Below are 26,012 nucleotides of genomic sequence, written 5' to 3'. Positions count from 1 at the left end.
ATAGTGTGATTTAATACTCACTTCAAAAGTTCACTATAATTTTTTTATAGTGTGATTTTTTTATAGTGTGATTTAATAGGCATTTAAAAAATAGATGTCACATACTCACAGTTTATATATATATATATATATATATGAGGATGATTACTGTACAAGTAAACCATGATTTATTACAGCCAGAGCATATAAAATAAGAAGACAAAACATCTTTATTTAATGCAATACATATATGTTGAATAAAATATATACAGTATATAAATATATTTATTGTGCTGAAATAATTGGTAGATTATAATATGTGAGACTCTATCATGACCGTCTGGTAGTTCATTTGTTGCATTTGCTTGTAATTATTTAATGTATTATTAGCACTATGCTGAAATATTGATTATTTTGACAAATGTCATACAATTTCATTGAGAGAACAAAGTATAGTAAGCATATGCATCTCGTGTATTTTTAAAAACAATAAAAACAACCAATCAGATTTTTTTATTCCAACATAGTTTCAGAACCAATCAACGACCAAAAGGAGATATCATAAGACCACGAGATGGCACCAAGTGAATTAAATTTCACGGAGCATAAGAGGCGCGCCATGTTGCGGCATAAGAGAGAAAGCGGCTAACGGCGCGTGAATGTACTCCGGCGAAAGATCCCAAGTAAACGCATTGAGAGCTTGAGCCAAGAACACCTTAGCTTCGATCAACAAGAAGTTCATTCCCAAACAAATTCTCGGACCCCAACCAAAGGGCATGAACGCGGCTTGTCCATTTGCCGCTTTCATGACACCTTCCGAGAACCTCATCGGGTTGAAGATATCTGCATCGGGTCCCCAAATATTTTTGTCCCGATGAAGAAAAATCAGCGGAAGCTGTAATAAAACCCCCTTGGGAAATACGTACTTCCCGATTTGCGCATCTTCCCCCACCACTCTCGACAGCTCAAACACCGGCGGGTAGAACCTCAACACCTCGTTTAATATCATGCCGACCTGCATGCGTAGAATGCCAAAAGGCGATGTACTTTAGCTCAATACGGACTATTACAAAGTTTTAAGAATAAACTCGCGAACACATATATTAAGGCTCAATAAACTTTAATTTTACATTCAAAATACTATATCAATACATATTTATATCACAACAAACAACTATTTCATTTCAGAATTTTACTATTAAAAACTCAAATGCAAAGCCAAAACCCCGCCAACAAGTACACACGTAAATTTTTTTTGGAGTTTTGAGGTTTTAGAAAATTTAAGATAAAAAGTTAAGCATTTGATATGATATTTGGTGAGAAATAATATATATTTGATACGATATTTTTTAAAAAAATATACTGTAGATGAATAGTGTAAAAAATTCTAAAAATATCTATATAAACAGAGTCTAATTCTTCTTACAAGTTTGAGCTTGCTCAAATCATCCGACTCGAGCTTGCTCCGGCCGGAGAGGACGGTTTGGACCTCTTCTCGGGCGCGAGTTTGCCATTCGGGGTAGATGGCGAGGCTAATCATAGACCAGACAAGCAAATTGGCGGAGGTCTCGAATCCGGCAAATGAGAAGACCTTGCAATTACCAGCAGCGTCGTTGATGATTCCTTCTTCATCGAGTTCTTTTGCTCTCTTCTCGTCGTATAGATCATCTATGAATATGTCGATTAAATCTTGCTTATCCTTTAATCCGGCCCGTCTCTTTTTTAGCCTCTCAACGATCATCGTTCTAAATATACTAAATAGTTCTGTTTCCATCTTCTCCCCCTTTTTCACCATCGGCGTAGGCAACAATCTAATGTTTCAAGCGTTAGACACAATATTAGTCGAGAAGGGCTAATGTTCTACGAAGGAATCGAAAAAAATTTGAATCAATTATTGTTTTCATTCGGTTTCTCTCGCATAAAAACTACTCCCTCCGTCCCTGTTCCGGATAAATTCTCCGGGTTACTGTAGATACGAAAATTTAGGATAAGTATAATTAGTAGTAAGAAAATTATAAATTATGAAATTTAAAATGTGAATAAAATGTATAATTATATTTTCAAAAAAATGAAAGGACAAATTATGTGAGACGGACGAAAATAGAAAATATGGATAATTTATGTGGGATGGAGGGAGTACTACTTTAAAGTATATTTATGAATTTCGATCATGGCAAAAACTTGTAGCTTAAAGAAAAATCTCACTCTTTCCCGGGGAGATCGAGGGATTTGACGGAGATGTTCTTGTTCGCCATATGCGATAGCTCAAGAAGCGAGAAGAAACACGTTTGCATATCTTTGTCGAAGGGACGGCTATACAATGCTTTGGAGATCGATGAAGCTGTGAAGATCTTCATGTCCTTGAACACGTCCACCACACCCGACCCATTGCTTAGTTTCGATCGCCATTTATCAAAAGCGGTCTCGGCATGCGCCACAAAAATTGGGCACATATTCTACGGAAAAATAAGTACCTTAGTCCAATAATGAAGCAAGTTCAATACATAAATACGAGAACCGTATGTAAATTTATCGAATCATTTTTACTAAAATGCCGATGAATTATGCAATACGATTTACATACAATATTTAATGTATTTATGTCAGCACACGGTTAATATGTATGTAATTTATACGATAATTTACAAACAAACAATGGAACGACCTTAAGCTTATCCATGTGAAAGCCCGGATTCATCTTCGCTCTATGCATCGCCCATTTTTCCTCCTCGAACTCAATTAGCCCGCCACGGACAAGAAGCTTGATCATTTTGTTCGAAACCTTGAAGTTCTTGTTGAAGACGACGTGCCTCAACATAATCTCCCTCATCGATTGGGGATCGGTCACATATATCCGTGGCCTCGGCCCCATCCACGTGAACGAGTTCTTACCTATCACATAAAAGGCATCCATGCTTCAACCATGATCGATAAACATATTCGATACTTTTTCTTTTTTCATAAAAAACTTTTCTATCATAGTTCTTCTACGCTAAATGACCATCTTACGTGCAATGTGGATTTACGCCATGCGAACCTTGCATGCGGACAATTTTTTACAAAGGATACGGGATCTCCCGCTCTGGTATTATGTTAAATGAACATTTCATTCAAGACTTTTTTTTCATTTTTTTTCTTATGAAAGATACGATAATAAAATATGGCTTGTCAAATTTGTGTCGAAAAAAAACCAAATCTCGTAGAAAAATGCATTATTAATTATACACTACCTCCATCCACTTTGAAACTTTATATTTACTTTTTTTGTATGTTAATCTCTAAATATTAATTATTATATCAAAAGATAATACAAATCAAGATAAAAAAAATATATATATAAAAATATTTTTATTAGTGTCTTGTGATACAAATATAATGACACTTGTATAAAAAATTAGACAAATATAATGATATTATAAAATGTGTTTGTTTGGAAGATTTGTAAAGATTTAAACTATTCACCCAATTTTTTCCCTCCAAAAACATCAAATCAAACACTTATTTTTCGTTTTTTATACTATACTAAAAATCAATTTTTACATTCAAAACATCACATCGATACCTATTTATATCACATTATACAACTATTTCAATTCAAATTTTTTACTATTCAAATTCCAACTAAAAATCCAAACCCCCAAACAAACACACCCTAGATGTTAAATACAATGATGTAAAAGGTAAATGTAAACTTATTAAATAGACAGAGTCAGTATTATATAATCTTCAAGTATTTTGTATATTGATGCGAACTATACCATACCGTATTGGTTTATGGTTTTTTGCACGTGAGGCATGACGCGAGGAATAATATCTTCATGAAGCCCGAGAGGCCGGGAAAGTACATCGGCGTACATCTCTTGAATCTCGGTGGTGTCGCCAAAGGGGGGCCGGTAGGGGTTCCCGTTGAAGCCTTGTTTTCGCAATATTTTTTCGATCCTTCGAGGCTCGAGCCAGAAAATGTCGAACACCTTCCATAGCCATACCAAGAACACTGTAAGAATCGAGATTGCTACAAATTGCCACATAATTGTTTTCGATATTTTTTAAGTCGAATTTGTGTGTATGTCCCTACTCTTCATATGTTCTATTTATATACTTACATATGTAGATATTTAAATTTATTCAATTATTGTGGATTTGTCCTATATATGTTACGTCTATATGTGGGCTTGGTTTGGAGTATTGAGAATTATTTTTTCTTTCACTCGTGTCCCTCGAGCTTCAAGTATTTTTATGTCGAAATTTGTCATCGTTGCTCTTAGAATATATATTGAAAAAAAAATTAATCTACAAATTATGTCGGTAGAATAAAGCAAACTAAATAAATTCTAGTATGTGACAAGATAAATCAAGAAAACATCGATTTTTAAACTCGTGATCTTGTAATCATAAGTTCACCTGCCAGAAGTTTGTATTTTATTTTTGCTATATCGTTGGGTGTGTTTGGTATTTTGAATTCTTTAAAGTAGTAAAAATAAAATTTTTAAAATGATATAAATAGTTTGATATTGCTCGAACTACATTGAAACATAAAAGATATATATTATATATATTTTTTAAAAAGACAAATTCAATGTAATATTTTAGATATAAAAATATATATTTGGTATGATACTTTTAAAATATAACAATAGGTGGGGTTGAAAAGAATGGCATTGTTTAAATACAAGTTTGTTTGTCCCACAAAAAAATTTAATGACACAATTTTATATATGTACAATATATATTTTATTTTTTTCATAAAAAATTAGTTTTCAATATAAAATATTATTTTTTATATTATTAACTTAACATTTTACATAAATATATTTTTTAAATTAAAATATTAAACAAACAAATTTAAGAACGAACCAGAATTTAGCTGAAGAGGGAGCTAATATTCAAAATAATAAAGTTTATTTAATTTATACATATAAAAATATATATAAAAAGATTATGCTAATTATTATATTGGTTAGAACTAATCATTGCTTAGTAAATTGCAATATCATATACATTTGTTGAATGTTTTTAAAAATATTGATAAATAATAACGTGTTTATATACTGTAGATATTTTTTTTTCATTATTATTTGAAATTGACAAGTAAAATATTTATTTGTTAAGAGAAATTTTTACTTTGAATAAAAAAACATTAAAATTATTTTATTTTCACAATTAAAAATTTATTTGATTTTAATTTTAATTTAAATATTATATTTAATTTTTTATTTAAATAATATTTTAATATAATATTTTTTATTTAAAATTATACATACTAAATAATAATATTAATAATTTTAATTTAAATTATATAATTTTTAATTTTTAATTTTTTTTTTTATCAATTTTAAATATACACATATTTAAAAAATATATATAATAATAAATAAGGAGGTGGGGTGGAGTGAGGGGGCTGCAGCCCCTTGCCCTACATTACATCCGTACTATGGTCATTGTAAAAATAATATCTTTATTTTTATAAAATTTCACGTCTTTATTATTATTAAAAAAAAAAAATCAATAACTAAATATGCCAAAATTTCACCCGAAAAATTTTAATATTGTAAGTTAGAAATTTTGGGAGAAAATAATGAAATTGTCTTTTTTATCATCAAAATAAAGAGTCTATATATAGCTAATACAAAACAGACTCGATAGACTGAAATCTAAGTAAATAAGATCAGATATAGACTTACTAAATTTAAAATTGAATATTTTGAACATTGTATAATAATATTTTTTGAGAAAATTAAAGTTGTATGGGCTCAAAGCAAGTAAGAATAAATGTCTCAATTACACAAATGAAAAAGTACACAATATCGTTCCACAATAGAACCTTAAAAACAATTTCCCATCACCTAATGTAGGCCGCGGTTTAAGTGCTATGTTGATAGGGGTGTCAAAAGTAAATCCGACCCGAAAAATTGAACTCGTTCGACCTGAAATTTTTCAGGTTTGGATTTGGATATTTCGGATTTGAAAAAAATCAAGTCGATCCGAATCCGAAATGAAAAAAATTCGTGTCGTGTTTTGGGTTGACCTGATAACCTGAAATATAAAAATCAGGTTAGATTTTGGGTTTCGTGTTTCGGGTTAACCTGAAATTTTTATTATTATTATTTTAATTTATAATATTTATATTATTTTATAAATAATATAAAAATAAAAATAAAAATGATATTTTTTAGGTCAATTTAATTTTTCTTAAAATTTTCGGGTTTGTTTCGTGTCGGGTTTGCATCCGGTTTGTTCGGGTTTCGGGTGATCTGAAACTAATTCAGGTCAATCTGAACCCGACCTGAAAAAATTCGTGTCGTGTTTGGGTCTAGGGTTTTAGGTCAGATTTCGGGTTCAGGTTGACAGTTTTTTTATTATCACCATGGCTCAACCCGACACGAATACGACCCAAAAATACGAATTGACACCCCTATATGCTGATTTGATTAAATTAGCACAAAATAATTATAAATTCGTTACAAAACAGATAATATAGTATATTAATTTGATGGAATTAGGATTCCGTCAGAAAGCAAATACTATATTTGTGTTATTATATACGTTTTCCGTCTAAATACAATAGTCTAGTTTATCTTTTTTGTCCGTATCAAAATAATAGTCTCATTTTCATAAATACTCATATCACTGTAAAATTATCTTATTTTTTCATTATTATTAAACAAATGTCACTACCTTTTACACTAATACACTTAAAAGGGCAGAAAAGTCTTTTATTCATACTTCTTACCAACTATCAATATAATATCAATATTTCTTAAATTTCGTGTACAACCCAATTAAGACTATAGTTTTGGGAAGGAGGAAATATTATTATATCATACTTTAACTTAAAATCTTTAAATATAAGTTATAAAATTTAAAAATAAATTATAAAAGTTTTATACAAAAATACAATTATATTAACATTATGTCATTTTAACTAATTTTAATGTTTAAAAGCATTTTTAATTAAAAAAAAAAAAACTGTTTTTATAATGATTTTCCAAATATAAAATTGAGATTTTTAGCACTTATTTTTTAAGTCAATTCAATCGGACCTAAAAACTATTTTCAGCTTGAGCTTGTGGCTCAAAATTTGAAATAATTATTTTAAAAAATATTAAAATTTTATCTCTTTGTAAAATTTAACATTAAACAATTATTTTATTTTAAAAATATAAAAAAAAATGATAATATGATAATCAATTTTTTTTTAAAATAATTATATACAATGAAATTTTAAGATTGTGTTTACTTCATTAATTTTGTGTTGTGTATTCAAATAGTACTTTAAAAAGATATTTTATAAAAATTAAATTTCTGACATCTTAAATTTTGTCTGTCACATTTAATTGAAATTTATCTTATGAAACCTAATTTGTAAAATTCAATAAAAATTTATTTAGAGCGAATTTAAAAAATAGTAAATACTAATTTTTACGTTATCCGAAAACTATTTATATATAATATTATTATTTAGGGAACGCATGCCTCGCGAGGGCATTAAATTATAAAATAAAATATTTTGTAATTTTCAAAATTATAATGCGGTTTTGTGCATGTCTTTTTCAAAAGTGAGTGCTCATTTGTCTATGGTGATGATTATTAAAACAATATGGCAATAACAATTTTCCACTATATTCTCAATTTTTTCTTCATATTTATGATTTTTTTTTTCTTTCTTACTTAGATATATACTCCCTCCGTCCCATGTAATATGAGTGTATTACCGTAGACACGAGAATTTAGGTAAAGTATAATTAGTAAGTAATTAAGAAGTGTATTAGTAAAAATAATTATTATTTAGTAAAAATTATTATAGATTAAGATTAAGATACGTAAATAGTTTAATTAAAATTAAGAAAATTATAAAATTTAAAAAAGGACAAGTTATATAAGACAGACAAAAATAAAAAATAGAGACAATTTATATGAAACGGAGGGAGTATAATTATTCTCTTTTTAAGTATATTTTATATGAATTACGTGTATATATATATATATTTGTATTATTTCAAATATTATTATATATAATTTTTTTTTTTTCGTCCGCTATATTTATACTTGTTTGATTGGATACAAAATTAAAATAATAATAATATTTTAATAAAAAATTAGTTAAAAAATAAAGTTCGGGTATTATAAAAAATTATTAAAAAATTAATAAAAAGCAGTTTAGTAAGTAGGAATAGTAGTAGCAACTTGGTTATTACTCTCTCATCCAAGATAATTATGTCACATTCTCATTTTTTGATAATTTTATTAACGTATACTTTAATAAATTTATAAATAGTTCATTTATTTTGAATAATTTTATTCACGTATACTTTAATAAATAATAACTAATTTGTCACTAATTTTTTTCACATATCCAATTATTTTTTTATTAACTATTTAATAAAATTTTCATGTTAGTCCTATTTTACTTTTTACAAATCTTATTTTTACATTAAAATAATACTCCTTCGTGGCTCTATCTATTTTAAAAATATATATTTATTTTTGATATAAAATTTAAAAAATAATAATATCTTAATTATAATAGGTATTTAAATAGTGAAAATACAATTTTTTGTTTAGTATAAAAATAACGGATGTGATTGTAAAATAAAAATATTTGTAAAAAAAAATTATATTTTATAACCACTAAAAAAAATAATTACTTTGTAATTAATAAAATAAAAATAAAAATATATATTTTGTAAGTAACAAAGAGAATATTACTCCCTCCGTCCCAAACACCCTGCAACATTTCTTTTTTGGTATGTCTCAAACACTATGCAATATTTTCAAAATAGGAAATAATTAATTATACATAATCTCTACCCCACACTTTATCCCCTCATATCATCCAAATAAAATAATAAAATATATATTTCTCTCTCCATCACATTACCTAATTTATAAATTATCCTACTTAATACTACTCACCTAAAAACTCGTGCCAAAAGCAAATGTTGTACCTTGTTTGGGATGAAGGGAGTATTTTAGTGTCCGTGTCTGGACAAATATGGCATAAAGAGTCTAAATGAAGAGTATTTGTTAAAATTGGGGTAATTAAATTGAGTGGATAATATATATATGACGGGGTTTGTTCATTTTATTTTATTTTTTATGAATGTATTTTTTATGTTAGATATGATGAATCATATTGGTAATATAAAAAGATAATATTTTGTATTAAATTATTAACTTTTTGTGAGTATATAAAATATATACTTCATCCGTCCCATGTAATATGGATGTATTACTATAGACACGAGAATTTAGGTAAAATATAATTAGTAAGTAATTAAGAAATGTATTAGTAAAAATTATTATTATTTAGTAAAAATAATTATAAATTAATATTAAGATAACTAAATAGTTTAATTAAAATTAAAAAAAAATTAAATTTTAAATTTTAAAATATGATTAAAGTATATAGTTAATTTTTCAAAAAAGAAAAGGACAAATTATGTAGGACGAACGAAAATAGAAAGTAGGAACAAATTATGTGGGACGAATGGAGTATTATATATTATTATATTAATATGCATATATATTATAAATTTTATAATATCCATAGGAAATCGTCCCCATAAAAGAAATTATGTGAAAAAATTGATGTGTTTTACTATTAAAAAGAAAAAGATTATACATGAATTTAACGGACAAACAGACTGACACAATTTTGATGGTCAAAATAATACTCTCTCCGTCCAATGTAATATGGGTGTATTACTGTAGACACGAAAATTTAGGTAAAGTATAATTAGTAAGTAATTAAGAAGTGTATTTAATAAAAATAATTATTATTTAGTAAAAATAATTATAGATTAAGATTAAGATAAATAAATAGTTTAATTAAAATTAAGAAAATTATAAAATTTAAAATTTAAAATGCAATTAAAGTGCATAATTATATTTTCAAAAATAGAAAAAACAAGTTATGTAGAACGGATAAAAATAGAAAATAGGGATAAATTTTGTAGGACGGATGGAGTATATCCGAGTATTTTTAAAATATTCTTATATATACTTTTAGTGACTTTTTTCAGCTTATTTTTATGCAATTTTTACTATTGTATAAGAAGATATATATTGTTTATACTCAATTCACTATTTAAATAATAAAAAGCATGACCAGTAAACAAATCTTTTTATTGTACCTAAATCTATCACATGATAATTTTCATTATATTTTATTAAATAATTTTATTTCAATACTTATTTAAATAAATACTTTTATACCTCTCACATCATATTTTTTATTATACTCCTTCACTCAAAAGTATTTATTCTTTTTATAGTTAAACTAATCTATATATTAAAATTAAAATACTTTTAATTTTTATAAAATTATTTATTTCCTTTATACTTGTAAGAGTAAAAATATCAATATCAATTTACATACTTTTACTAACCAATAAAATTCTATTATTTTTTAATATACAATAAAAAGAAAAAACAAATATATACTTTGAATTTGAGTGGAGCACGAGGAATATATATATATATATATAGTTATTTTAAATTGTCCCTTGATTATAAATTTATTATTCTATTATCTTTTTATTTTTTTCTTCCTACTATAGTGCCATACAAAATCAAAGAAGATGGTGTCGGATCAATGGTAATAAATTTGCATTCCCCAAAAAAATTGAAGTGTTGATTCTGCCACTGAACACAACCATGAGATTTCTAATACTTATATTGCATCGAAGTTTTATTAAAATTTCAATTACAACTTAGTACTTAAGCTTATTTTAAAGTGCAAATACAAATAGGCGGAACTTATTACACGCATAAATGTCAGATACAACAGACGAATATGTGCGTAGAAGTCTATAGCTTCTTGAGCAAAAGAGGAGCTCCAAACTGCGGGTGAACAGTGAAGGCGACACACGGGGCATGAACGTACGAAGGCGACGGGTCGAACGAGAATTCGCGAAGAAGCATAGCCAACATCACTTTCGATTCTATCAACGACAAGTTCATCCCGATGCAAATGCGAGGCCCCCAACCGAAAGGAAAGAACACATTCTCTCCGCCGGTCGCTTTCATCATTCCATCGGAGAATCTATCTGGCTTGAACTCGCCGGCATCTTCGCCCCAATATTTCGTGTTTCGATGATACATTAGTATTGGGAATGTGAGCAATGTGTCCTTTGGTATTTTGAACCCTTTGATCGAGATATCTTCGCCCACAAGCCTCGAGATTTCCATCCCCGGAGAATATAAACGCAACGCCTCATTGACAACATTTGTTATCTGTCGCAAAAATAGTGATTCGATCAAATGTTGATTAGGGGCATGGATCAGCTACTGATCTGGTCAAGTCAACATGGTGTTGGTGCTGATTTGATTGGATTAGCATGTACTATAGTGGTGATCAACATATATTTATAAATATTTCAGCATATTTATAATACAACATATATTATATTATAACTCAACATATGTTATCTTATAATATAACATATGTTAAGATATGTATAAACATATGTTTGTCGTCCATATGACATATGTTGACCCAATCAAATCATCACCATGCTGACTTGGCTGGATCAACATAAAATTTGTAGCTGTTAATTAGTACCCTATAGAAACATAACTAGGGTTGATTCGATTGTACGGAGTTGATTATAAGTACTAAAATGATACTACTTACGTATTTGAGCTTGGAAACATCGTCCGAAGTTATCTCTTTCTTGTCGCCCAACATTTGTAGAACCTCTTCCCGAGCGCGATCTTGACATTCATGGTGATGCGCCAACAAGACAAGGGACCATGTAAGAAGATTTGACGTTGTCTCGAAGCCCGCGAAGAAGAATATCCTTAACTCCGCGATGACTTCTTCCATAAGTCTTCCACGCTCTTTCTCCGAAAACTTCCCTTCGTATAACTCCTCCAAGAACACATCCAACAAGTCCTTGTACCCACTCTCGACATCCTCGGGCTTTCGATCTTTCAACCTTTTGTTGATCATAGTCGTAAATATCCCTCGGACATATTTGTCAATCGCATTGGCTCTTCGATTTGTTTTGGTCGGGAAGTACCTAATCGAGTCAAATCATATCTACATTCATTCATATCTATACATCTGACATATCGAAAAAAAAAAAGAAACTAGAGTCAAAGAATTAGGACACACTTTTCACCGGGAAATGACCATATTTTCGCGTGCAAGCTTGCAAGCTCCGCGAGCTCATCTAGCCGTCGAAAAGTTTCTTTGATCTCATCAGTGTAGGGACAATTGAACATCAATCTTGCCAAAACTCCGCTCGTCACGATTGCTGTATGAGGGCAAATATCGACTTCGGCACTACCTCCTCCCTTCGCCACTGATGCCCTCAACACCTTCATAGTTTCCTCGCCACATATTTGGATCCTCGGGACTATTGACTATAAAAATAAGTATATGTATACGTGTGATTTTGTATATAATCGAAAGCTACAATGTACACGCATAATTGAAACTTAGGGATCTCTATGTACCCATAGTTTGTTGAGCTTGAAGACGGGGTTGACCCGTGACCGTGATTTGCTCCATTGTTCGCCCTCGAATATAGCGAGCCCCGTCACCAACATTTGCAACGTCTTGTTGTTAGCGGTGAAGGGCTTTAGATAGACTTGGCGCTTGCTCAACACATCCCTCGCAATGTCGGGATCCATTATGAATACGCGCGGCCGAGGCCCCGCCCACGTGAAGCAGAAATCCCCTATAAAAGTCATCGTTTTATACATACTTTTGAAAGTTTTGACAGTATTAATCAACAATAGTATTTTAAAAAAATATCATATCAAATACTTAATTTTTAATTTTTGCTGGTTCGAATTTGTTCGAAAAGTCCAAAAACTACTATCTAATGAGACAAATATTTTCACATTATTAGGAATTTTGTTGTGATCCTTTTTTGTATATTTAGTCTTGACCCTCGTTAGTATTCAAACAAAGGAAATTATACTATCTTGGATCATAATTTTGTTATTATTTTAAACTGTAGTCTCAAATTTGTAATTTCTTTATTTACATATTTTTGTTAAATCTTTCTAAATATAATTTTGAAATACAATTCAAATAAAATAAAAAAAAAGAATATAATTTTAAAAGTTATGAAAATTATATCACTTAAAATAATCTTTATATAAACAAAAGCAAAGGAAGGCGTTGAAATTGAAATAGCATTTAATAGTTTTAATGTGTTTCTCGAAAAAAATATATTTTTTTTTTATTACAAAACATCACATCATAAATTATTCTAATATCAAACTCAAGTCAAAATTTTCTCAAATCTATCAAAAGAAACATACTTTTTTAAAAAAATTACATATTATATTTAATTTAATTTAAGAATTTTCATTTAAAATATTAACTCAAATATATTATTTCATTAAAAAAATTAAATTGAAAATAATACAAATAACTACTATCCAAACAAATTCTGTCCACACACTGAGTTGTGATCTTATGATAAAAACCATATCCTACTTTTGGCTTGTCTTTAATTCAAAAGTTATTCTCTTCAAGAAACGTAATATTAATTAATTATATATATTTTGTATATGTATATAATATTTTATGTTATACAAAATAATAGTATATTGAGTATATTTCATTAAAATAAAATCCTCAAAAAATCATACTCTTTCTGTCTCAAAAAAATATGTTTATTTGTACGAAATACAAAATTTTAAAAATATTAATATTATATTGATAGTTTGTAAAAAATATAAAGATTTTTTTTATCATTGTAAATATATTTTAATTTAAATGTAAAAGTAGTCTTATTTTGTGTAATAATAAATAAATAAATAAATATAGGTAATAATTATATAATCATATGATTATTTTTTAAAATAAAATATTATTTTGAAACAAACAAAAATAATAAAAAAGAATGGTTGAATTAGGACTAAAAAGGTATATTTTAAATATATTTCATTATATTTTAGAGTTCATTTGAACACCATGGCATTATTTCAATTTCGATTTTGACAGTTCTGATTAAAAAATTAAACGACTTCAATTCAAAATGTTTTTTTTTTTCAATGTTTTAATGTCATTTTATCTCGTTATATTCAAACATCTTACATTATTTTAACCAAAAATTCAAACTTCAAACATCCAAATTCAATCCAAATTGACAAAAAAAAAAAACACCTAGAACCCTCCACATTATATATATACACATATATGTATGTATAGCTTGTACCGTGTTGGTGTAAAGCTTGGTGGATGTTAGGCATGACACGTGGCACGATGTCGTCGACGATTCTGATGGGTTTCGAGAAGGCTTTCCGGTACATGCGCGCCGTGTCGTTGGAGTCTCCGACGAGGAACTTGTAAGAATTCCCTTTCATGCCCTGTGCCCGAAACATAGCCTCTATTTTCCTCGGCCTTCGCCACGCCCAGTCGAGAAATTGCCATAACCACACAGCCGCCGCCGTGACGGCGACCGCGGCGGCGCTTATGATCATTACTTCCAACATGTTTATATTTTAATTTAATTTTTTTATATATATTCTTGCTCGAGTTTTTGAATGAATTAGTGTCATCTCTATTTATAGAGGATGAAAAACATTAAAGTTGAGTCTATTGCTTTTTTTATAGGGTCCATTTGGTTTTGGCCCCAAACACAAAAAAATAAATAAATAAATAAACTCCGTTCACTTAAATTTATATCCATTTTTTTTAATTATCATTAAAAATTATTTTTATATTATTTTCTGAATTGTCATTAAAATATATTTTCATTTCTTTTAATATATATATATATATATAAAACTCCCTTCGTCCCGCACTAAATGGATCATTTGGGGTTTCTTTAATAGATTAAAAAATATTCTCTCTATTCCATATACCGTATCAGCTACACTATAGATATGGTATTTTAGAATGGATATAATTAAGAATGTATTAGTGAAAATAATTATCCTATAGATAATTGTAAATTAAGATTAAGATAACTAATTAGTTTAATTAAAATTAAAAAAAATAAATTAAAAAGTTTAAAAGGAAATTAAAGTGGTAATCATTTTTTAAAAAAAAATGACATGCGATGTGGGACGGACAAAAACGGCAACACGGACATGGTATGTAGGACGAATGGAGTAATAGATTTTTATATTTTTATCCTGGAAAAAATAATTATATATTTGTGATTTAATAAAAGTTAATGATATTTTGATATTAGTATATAATTATTTTTTACTAAAAAAGAAAAAAATACTTTGAAGTAGGATCAACGATAATATAGTAAAAAGAGTACTCTGAATTGAGATGAATAGAATATATATTTTTTTTTACTATAAAAGAAAATAATTTACTATTATTATTCACTTTTAAAAACATATGTACTAATCAAATAGACATAATTTTCGATGACAACTCGCATTATTTCTAATAAAAATATGGTATATTATTTAATTTTATAAAATGTTATATAAACAAATCAAATAAAAAAATACAATCTCAAATCAAAACCATACATATTTACACACACAATGTGTGTGTATTTTTTTTTGCAAAACACACATATTTCCTCATAAAAATTATATTACATGCATTTTTTATATACCTCAGATAAATATATATATATATATATATCTTGGATTTTTTTTATTTTTTATTTTTTTTGTCTAGTTTTGACACAAACAATGAAATTTTTTAAACAAAAATTATTTCTCTTATCCTATTTAATGTTATTTTTAGTATAAATCAATTTAAATAATATTCTCTTCTTCCTACATTTTTTTGACTATATTGCTCTTTGAATCCGTTTCACATCTCATGTTTCATTCATTTGGAAAAAAATTATATATTTTAATTATATTTTAAGTTTATTAATATTAATTTTCTTAATTTTAATTAGATTATTTAATTATATTAAATTTTAGTGTATAATTATTTGTATTGCAATGTAATTATTTATTAATGGGTAAACTGTTTTTTTAGTCACGTAACTGGACTCCCTTATCATTTTAGTCCCGTAATTGGAGTCTGTCGCAAACAAGTCCCATAAGTGAAAAATTTTCGCTGTTTTAGTCCTCCGGCGCCAGAGACGCCCGCGTGGCTCGCCGGAGGTGACGTGTCCGCCAGGTGTCGCTGACCTGGCGGCCACGTAGATTTTTTTATTTTTTTTTCATTTTTTAAAACTTATTTTTAATTTATTTTTAATTTTATTTGTATTTTTTTATTTGGTCCAATTTAAAAAAATAAAAAAAATGAAAAAATAAATAAATAAATCCACGTGTCCGCCAAGTGTCGCTGACCTGGCGAACACATCACCTCCGCCGAGCCATGCGGGCGTCTCCGGCGTCGGAGGACTAAAACAGCGAAAATTTTTCACTTATGGGACTAGTTTGCGACAAACTCCACTTACGGGACTAAAATGATAAAATTGTCTTGTTACGGGACTGAAAAAACAGTTTACCATTTACTAATTATATCTCTCTTAAAATCTCGTATCTACAATATAAATGACAACATATGTGGGACAAAATGAGTACTAAAATACTTCCCAATAAATATTAAGAGCACCACAAGTTTTATTAATGGGAATCAGAAAACATTTTTTCTTATATTTTATATAATACTAAAATTCAAAATGTATATTTAAAATATTACATAAATTTTTATTTATATCATATCAAATAATTATTTAAATATTTTTACTAATATATTTTTCAATCTTAATTTTCAGATAATACAAAGAATATATGTAATTAATATAAAACTTTAATGGATTTGGACCCTAAATAATGAAAAAATACAATTGTAAAATATCTCACACTTATTCATAATCATGATTAAGAAGAGACATACATTGGTAATACTTAACTACTGGAGCTTAGTCATGCACACCGTAGACCGCAGAAGAGTATCGAAATAGTATAAACAGTAAATAATTAAAAAATATATATTAATAAAAATAATTATATTATAATACAAATAATTATAATTTATTAGTGAATAAAAACAACAAGATAGACAAAAAATATTAGACAAATGGAATATTACTTTATAAAATATATATATATATATATATAAAGAAAATATTCAATAATACTCAATCCGTCTTATATCTATATATCCATTTGCCTTTTGTACGGAGTTTAAAATTATTAGTATTATATTGGGATAAAGTAGAAATAAAGATAAAAAGACTAAATTAACCTATTGTATGATATAAAGGTAATACATTTGTGTAATATATTATAAATTAGAGGGTATTTGTAATGTTAAGTAGGACGTATAATTACTATAAAAAATATATATATATATATATAGAAAAATATAATAAATAACTAAAATCCTTTTACCCAACAATATATATAAGAAAATTGAAGTATAAAATAAAATAAATATATATTCTTATATTCAAAATTATAAAATTATTATATGGATATATATATATTTATTAAAACTCTCGTCCAATATTTATTTTTATATTATTTTTTTAATATTATTTATATTATTATTATTATATTATTATTATTATTATTATTTTGGGTGCACGTTGCCTCGCGAGGGCGTTAAATTATGGACTAAAATATTTTGCAATATTCGAAATTAAAAATATTGTTCTGCATGTCTACTTGAAAATGAGTCTTGTTTTGTCTGTTGGTGATAACTAATCTGTAAGGCCAAAAACTAGGTTCTATGATACACAAGTTTTTAGAGTTTTAAAAAAATATTAAAATTATAAATAAAAAAATAAATATTTGATGTGAAATTTTATAACAAGAAAAATATATTTGATGTGTCTAGCAAAAGATGATATGATCGTGTGGGATGAACTTGTGATCGTGAGGTCATAGATTCAAATTTATACCTCCAAATTCACGTGGTTCACCTATATAGAAATAGATATTTTTTGAATGAATGATTTCATAACTCATAAGGCCAAATGTATGAATAATAATTAGCCTTGAATACAATTATTGTCATCCCACTACAAGAAAATATCATTTTTCTAACGAGATTTTTTCGTCTTTAAATTCATTTTTTCCGTTACTAATGATATTAGAGATGGAATTAATGATGGAATTGCGTTAACTACGTGATCTTTATGGACAGAATTCCATTACAAATATACTATTTTTTTTTGTAGTGTCCATTTTTTCTACAAATTTATGTTTATTCCATTGATGCTCCTTTTGAATCCTCACTTACACATTTTGGTTCGAGATTGAGCCACAAGTTCTCATGATTTTTCAAAGTTAATTCCTCGTCGAAATCCGAATTGATAATTTTAATGTCATCGGGTCATTTTGGGAATTTTTTAATTTAATAAAACTTCGAAGGAATTCGTGCTGAATTAGGCGGGGATTAGGATGTTGACTCGTGCTGATTTGATTAAGTCATACACTAACTTAAAACAATTAGCATTTCACCACGAGACAAACAATATTTGTTGCTACATAAATGTGTTGCGTGAGTTATTTATTATCTATGATGTATAATTTGTTTATTGTGCTTAATTCTAATATATTGTATTTTATAAAATTATATAATATGCTATCAAAATATGTTAGTATTAACATGTGATGTTGGATATGTATTGTCTTCAATTTAAATATATGTGAATTGGATCGAATCAGCAAGTTTGCATCGTACTTATTTGACATAATCAGCATAGTAACCAAAGCGATTGAGCTATAAGTGTATAAGCTGTTACAATTCAAAACATATGTATAAATATTTTAAAATTAATATTACTAAATATTTTAATTAAAATTTAAAAATATAAATTATAAATTTTCAAATGTAATTAAGTGTATAATTATATATTTTTTTTTTTAAAAAAAAGACAATTTATGTATGAGGGACAGATTTGAAAAAATAGACAAATTAAGTAGAATAGAGAAATAATACAATATATTTATATTTAACATTTATTAAAAATAAAAAGTACTATAAGAAATGAGGTATAAGTTGACGCTATGCTCCCAATTTTTTTTTCAAAATATTACATCATATGGGACTCACTCAAAATTCCTTCGAAAATTTCTATTTTTATATCTCTTCTTAATAACAAAATATGTTTATATAAATTCAAAACTTTCCATTTATTTATAAATTAATTTATATTAATCATAAATAAATATCTATATTATTTGTTTATTGTATTATATAAAATTTTATTCTCTATAAAATAATATCTATATGTATATATTTTATTAAAAATAATTATTAAAATAATTAAACACATTATTAATTTTTTTAATCTTATATATATTACTCCCTCGGGTCACATTTACCTTTTATCGTCATTGTACTTAATATTGAAAATATTCTTATATTTTTATAATTTTGTATACAAATGTCTTTGTATTGGTATTATAAGACACTAATGAAAGTATTTTTAAAATTTTTTATTAATTTGTACTACGTTTTGATATAATAATTAATATTCAAATATCAACACGCAAAAAGTAAATGTAACCCTTAGAGCCAGGACGGAGGTAGTACATCATAAATCAAATATTAATTATGATTTTTTTTTCCTTAGGGACGTGATGTCATGTCGTATTCAATTAGCGTGTTCTTTTAGAGTTAAGTTTCAATTTATTTTATATATCTGAAGCTACTACTGTTCGGATACACTTTGGATAAATCTTCGATCATATCTTATAGCTTGTAGATTATAAGACCAAATGGCATCAAAGATTTTTAAATTCATGACGTCACGGTCACAAGTTTACTCATCGCATTGCTATAGGTCACCTCTAACAGAGACGCCTAACTTTATTAGCATCATAACATGTAATGACGTCGATAAATTTAATCTTCGAACTAATAGTTTTGTCTAATAATAAAATTTTGTAATTGATGTACACGTTTGTTTGTTTAGTGAAATAATTTGGTATATTTTTTTTTTTTATGTAAGGTATAAGAATTGTGTAAGTAATATAAAAATAATAAATATGTGTGTAATATAATATTTTGGAGAAAATATATTTTTGAAGAATTGTATTTTTTTTTTAAAAGAAATTACACTCAGGAATTTTTATTTTTCAATGATATTTGACAATCAAGATACTTGAGTGAATATCTGTAAAATTATTTCGTAGAAGTCCATTGATAAACAATATTATAATTCAATTATGACCGATATATAATACTCTCTACATTCATTAAAATTAGTCATTTAGATTCGGCATGAAAATTAAGAAAAATGAATATTTTATTAAAAAAATAATAGATAGTTGAGGGTATTTTTGAAAATTTAATTAAAAAGTAAAGTAAAATGAATTAAATTAAATTTTTATTAATTGTCTCACTCCCACAATTAAGAGTGTGTTTGTTTGATATTTTTAATTTTATATATTTTTATTGTGAGATACAAATAATTGTTAAAGTATCATACAAAAATATGTTTCACTTCTTTTTATTAATTTTTATTGTTATATATATTTTGTATTATTTTAGAAAATCATATTCATATAACAGTTACTAAACAAACTTTAAGATTTTTAGTATTATTTATTTTAGCTATTTTTATACTATATATACATATATTTTGTTTAAAATAAAAATTGGCAAAAAAATAATAATAACTTGGAGGGCTCCCTTTTTTGTATATATATTTTATTTTTTTCTATCCAAGCACACGGAGAGGATTCCCTCTTGCAACTTAGGGTGAGTTTGTTTGGCGAGTTTGAATTTTGAGTTGAGATTTGAATAAAATAAAAATTGAATTGAAAAGTTATATGATGTGATATAAATAGGTGTTGATGTGATATTTTGAATATAAAATTAATTTTTAGTACTATAATATAAAAAAAAATAAAAAAAAAGATATTTGATTTGATGTTTTTAGAGGAAAATTATTTTAAATAATAATGGAAATCTAACAAATTACACAAATTTATTCACAAATATAAGATTTTATTTGTCTAACTTAAATAGTCTAGCTCATTCTTTATTCAAAATTATTTCATCTAAATAATTTATTTCTATATATTTTCTCTATCTCACTCGAATGTAACTATTTGGAATTTTATAATAAAATATTATTTTATTGATTAGTGGAACTGTGATTTTGTTATTTTTGCTATTTGTTTTTATATATAAAGTAATTATATGTGTAATAAAATATTTATAATTTAAGTAAAAATTAAAGGTATTTTGATATTAGTTATGATTATTTTTATTAAATAAAAAAATAAATACTTTTGTATAAGAAAGACAAAAATAGTAAAAATAATTTTTGGGACAAGGGAGTACAATCTATGTGATACTCATACAATTACCAATTTGTCAAACACTTTTATTTCTATTTACTCAAATACAATACTATTACATTTCACTCACTAAATTTAAAATTATTTGAAAATTTTCATCTTATATTAACTTATTCACTAATATAATATTTATTCTGTCCGGACTAAATATGCAACAATATTCAAATACGAGGATTAATAAACAATAATATTTTAATATAAAAGTGAGATAAACAATATTAGCAAATTGTATAGTGAAAAATCAAAATAAGCGAAATCTAAAGATCGAAACATATCCGATCTAGAAGAAATTTGATGTGCATATTTAAATTGAATCCGAACCTCGCGTTGCACGAGAGTTCCTTGAAACAATTTCGACCTACCTTCAATCGCCTCTCATGATAGAACAAATCGAATGGAGTTACAAATTCCGCGAACTGAATTAAGGAACCAGAAAGATTTTAAGAGGTCTTTAGAAGAGAAAATTAGCAAATCGTATTTTTGAATAGTTTTTCGTATGTTTTAAAAGGGAGGAAGAAAATTATATATATATTGATTTTCATGTTAGGGATTTTTTGTATTTTAATCACTTTGAAGAGAAAGAAGTCACTTTCCATCAAATTCGCATCCACTTCAAGCACGTCGCATTCACAACAATTATTTTTCATATAATTCTTTTGAATTTTTTTATGTAAGAATAAATTAATCAGATAAATATAAATTAAAATAATTAAATTTTAACACAATTGGGCTTGGCCCAAAAACCCTGAAAGCCACGTGTTGATTATAAATATAGATTAATTTAAGTCAAATCCAATCCAAGCCCGAGCCATCAATCCAATTTTCCATCTAGTCTTGATAGGGGTCCAATTCAATATAAAGAAGAGTGAAGGTTTTGTTTCTCGAGACACAATTTCTTCTATTTCACACTTTTCCTCTTTCACCAATATTCAACAATCTCTCACATGAAAGAGAAAAAACGATGATTCAATGAAATAATGATGAATTTTGCATATGATAATTACATTTTTCTTTGAATTTTTTTTTAAAAATAGTCGTAGTCTTCATCAATTGTCTAATGGAGGCGTTGTCCTTGAACTGTTCAATTTTTTTAGTAATTGAACTACGTTCTGACACAGAATTCATGTTTGTTCTCATCGTTTGATTTGTTTTAGTCATGAAACTCGTCGTAATACTGCAAGAGTTTCTAAAGAACTGAGTCTGACCAATTATCATTTAAAGTGGCCCTACTTTCACATAGGTGATCTCTCTAAGTTTTCGGGCTATACAACACTCTCTTAGTGATTATTAAAGCAATAATTTGCTATCCACCTGTCACCATTTGTTGACAAGAATAGGTCGAAATTATTAGCCCCCACAGTGACGTGCATAAGTCTTGTAGGTAGGTTGTACCATTAAACCTAATTCTTGTGATCTTCAATATTTTTAGGTTGAATTTTTCTTTATAAAACTTATATTTCAGCATATTTAACACTTATTCCTCTAGTCAGCTTGTAAACTACATCATGATTTAACCCTTTGGTTAGGGAATCCGCTAGATTATCTTTTGATGCAACATGTTATATGGAAATAACCTTAGTTATGATCAGTATTAGACCATCTTCGGTTCTTTCGATCTTGATTCCTAAGATCACGTCAGCAAAACTATGTCTTTCATATCGAATTTAGAATTCAACATGTCTTTGGTAGACTTGACGAGTTTGTTGTTGCTACCTATAATAAGTATATCGTCTACGTAAAAACATATAATTACATAACCCGAGTCAGCGATCTTTACATATACACACTTATCGTATTCATTGATTTTGAAACCATTGTTTATCTTGGTATAATCAAATTTTTTATGTCATTTCTTTAGAGTTTATTTCAATTCATACATTGATTTCACAAATCTAAAGATTTATTTTCATTTCCTGGAATAATAAAACCTTATAGTTGTTCCAGGTAAATTTCTTCATCAAGGTCTCTATTCAAGAAGGTCGTCTTCACATCCATTTGACGTATCTTTAGATTCCGCAGAGCGGCTATCGCCAGAATCACCGTGATAGATGTTATTCTCGTGACTGAATAATATGAGTCGAAGTACTTTAGGTCTTCTTGTTGCTTGCAACCTTTAATTACAAGTTTGGTTTTGTATTTGTTTATTGTGTCATTTGGTTTTAATTTTTTCTTGAAAATCCAGTTTGATCCGAGATGTTTCGAGTCAAGTGAGAGATCCACAAGTGTGATTCTAAATAATATAATTGATTTCACTTTTTACGGCTTCTTTCCAAAAAGGTGCTTCAAAAGATCTTATAGTCTCAACATACGTTTGAAACTCGTTTTCAAGAAGATATGTGAAATAATCATCTTCAAGTGACTTTTCAAATCTTGTTCGCTTGCTTCTTTTAAGCTCAGATTCCTGACTTGGTTCAGATTCAGATTATTTCTTTTGGTGTGCGATTTTAACATCATAATTTGATTTTTGACGTGGATAGTCTATAACTTAACAACATTGCATTTATCAATTTTTTATTTTTTTTGTGTGATTCTTGCTTTCAATAACACCGTTCGATTGAAATGAGTAAGGTGGAATTGCTTCGTAAATTATTCTATTTTGTACACAAAATTTACCATTCGAGGTTCAACTTCACATTGAATTATTTGAAATACGATTGAATTGAGTAAATGCACATGACAAAATTTTGTATAATCGTGAATGAATATAATATACCACTATAAATCAATTCGAATGGTTCATTTCAATGTAACAAAATTATTTGAAATGAGATTGAATTTATTTTGCTTTATAAAATTCATATTTATATTTATTTAATTTAAATTTTAGAATGTGGTTCAATAACAAATTTTTTTTTTTTTTTTAGGTTGAATACAAGTCACAACTTGCAATTGGACTGTCAAGTATGATAGATCAGCTAGTACTACGTTGTCAGAAGCTATTATTGCTAGCCCTATAAACCTATTACAACATATCATCAAAAAAGACAGCCACAACATGGAGTATACTAAGAAACTCAAATTACAAAAAATAAAAATAAAAATAAAAATAAAATCATGTATATTACATGCTTGTATTATTACAAAATTATATCACATCTGAATAAAATCTAATCCTAACCCTCCACAGCCGCTGACGTGTCGCCCCCCAGCCGTCAGATCAAACCGCCTTCTTCTTCTTCCCCAGTGCACCACGTCACAACCGCCCCGCCGATCCCCGACCTCATCTCCGCCCACTGCAACTCCCCAAACTCCACTCCGCCGCCGTCCACCACCCGCATCTCCACCAGCCACAACTCCACCGCCACCTCCCATACCTCCACCTCCAAAACCACCCTACCCCCCTTCACCATCCTCAACCCAACCCCCTTCCCCCCCCTCTCCACCCCATACCCCAATTCCTCCCCCGCCCTCGCCACCACCTCCTCGATCCCCGCCGTCGCTGTCGTAAACCTTATCTCCTTCCGTCCGCCGCCGTCGAAAAGCCCCGACAGATCCAACCCCGCCGACATCGAAATTATGTCGAACGCCGTCGCTTTGGGGACGTAATTGTTAAATCCCCAATTCGGATCGGAATTAGGGTTGGGGTTTTGAATCAAATTGATTTGGGAATTCGATTTCTTGAACCAGGAAAGCTTCGTCAATTCGTCTAGGGATAATCTCGTCGCCGGATTCGGATCAAGGAGTCTGTAAATGGCGAGCTTCGCCGGCTTCGAAATCCCGCCGGGAAATTCAAACGCCCGGCGGTGCATTGCGCGGTACATAGACGATAAATTGGAATCGTCAAAAGGGAGATTTCCGACGAGGAAGACGTAGAGGAGGACGCCGCAGGACCAGGCGTCAGCCTTCTCGCCGTCGTATCCTCCGCCGCCGGCGCCGCCGCAGACGACTTCCGGCGCGGTGTACGCCGGGGTGCCGCAGGCGGTGTGGATCAAGGAATTGCTGTTCTGGTTTTCCGACAAGGCGGAGAGTCCGAAGTCGGTGATTTTAACGACGCCGTTTTCGTCGAGGAGGAGGTTTTGGGGTTTGACGTCGCGGTGGTAGACGCCGTTCTGGTGGCAGAATCGGAGGCCGGCAACGACCTGCCGGAAGTAGCGGCGGGCGGTGGGCTCGGAGAACCGGCCACCGGAGCGGTTCAATCTGGCGAAGAGTTCGCCGCCGGCGGCGAGTTCCATGACGAGGTAGATCTTGGATTTGGTGGCCATGACTTCATGGAGTTTGAGGATGTTGGGGTGGTGGTGGAGGCGGCGCATGGCGGAGACTTCCCGGAGGATGCGCGGCTCCATGGCGGCGTCGACGGTGGCGGCCTTGTCGATGACTTTGACGGCGACTTCGGCGTCGGCGCCGGCGTCTTGGAGGAGGCGGGCGAGGTATACTTTTGCGAAGCTGCCGCGGCCGAGGAGGCGGCCAAGGAGGTACTTGTTGAGTATGACGGAGCCGCTGCCGCCGGCGGTGGCGGATCTTCTGAGTGTGGCGGCGGCTGGTGGGGGGCCCATCGGAGGGGTTGGTGGGAGAAGAGAGGGGGGGGAGTGTTTTATTAGGACACGGGAGGAGAAACACTAACCTCCTTTTATAGGTAAGAATGTTTGATTTGTGTCTGATTTTATTTATTTGAATAATATATATTCCCTTCTTCCGGTACAAACGAGCCTTTTGAGTTTTGTAACATATATAAAAAATAATTGTATTTTGTAATTTAGATAAAAATTAAAAGTATTTTGATATTGGTATATAATTATTTTTACTCAAATAGAACAAAGGGAGTATATATACTACGTCTGTCCTATGTAATTTGTCTCTATTTTTTATTTTCGTCCGTC

At 28.9% G+C, this 26,012-nt stretch overlaps 3 protein-coding genes across 3 annotated transcripts; all 3 read right to left on the bottom strand.

The window, feature by feature from the left end:
* Positions 1-360: 360 nt before the first annotated feature.
* On the bottom strand, positions 361-4,035 carry LOC127247523 (secologanin synthase-like). The gene is made up of 5 exons (XM_051269390.1): positions 3,743-4,035; positions 2,645-2,871; positions 2,185-2,435; positions 1,406-1,790; positions 361-994 (listed from the first exon to the last, which is right to left on the bottom strand). The coding sequence occupies exons 1-5, from the start codon at positions 4,005-4,007 to the stop codon at positions 569-571; spliced, it is 1,554 nt and encodes a 517-aa protein (XP_051125347.1). The 5' UTR covers positions 4,008-4,035; the 3' UTR covers positions 361-568.
* Positions 4,036-10,624: 6,589 nt separating this feature from the next.
* LOC127247454 (secologanin synthase-like) lies at positions 10,625-14,484 on the bottom strand. Its single transcript, XM_051269291.1, has 5 exons — positions 14,160-14,484; positions 12,442-12,665; positions 12,098-12,348; positions 11,615-12,002; positions 10,625-11,214 (listed from the first exon to the last, which is right to left on the bottom strand). Exons 1-5 carry the CDS (start codon positions 14,434-14,436, stop codon positions 10,789-10,791), a joined length of 1,566 nt encoding a protein of 521 aa, XP_051125248.1. The 5' UTR covers positions 14,437-14,484; the 3' UTR covers positions 10,625-10,788.
* Positions 14,485-24,111: 9,627 nt separating this feature from the next.
* On the bottom strand, positions 24,112-25,735 carry LOC127251028 (CBL-interacting serine/threonine-protein kinase 7-like). The gene has a single exon (XM_051274572.1). The coding sequence runs from the start codon at positions 25,686-25,688 to the stop codon at positions 24,348-24,350; it is 1,341 nt and encodes a 446-aa protein (XP_051130529.1). The 5' UTR covers positions 25,689-25,735; the 3' UTR covers positions 24,112-24,347.
* Between the last annotated feature and the right edge of the window lie 277 nt (positions 25,736-26,012).

This window comes from Andrographis paniculata, unplaced genomic scaffold (assembly GCF_009805555.1).
Source record: "Andrographis paniculata isolate CXL003 unplaced genomic scaffold, ASM980555v1 Contig11END, whole genome shotgun sequence".
Classification (NCBI taxonomy): Eukaryota; Viridiplantae; Streptophyta; class Magnoliopsida; order Lamiales; family Acanthaceae; genus Andrographis; species Andrographis paniculata.
Note: the sequence above shows the minus strand (reverse complement) of the source record. Positions and strands in the feature narration are given on the sequence as shown.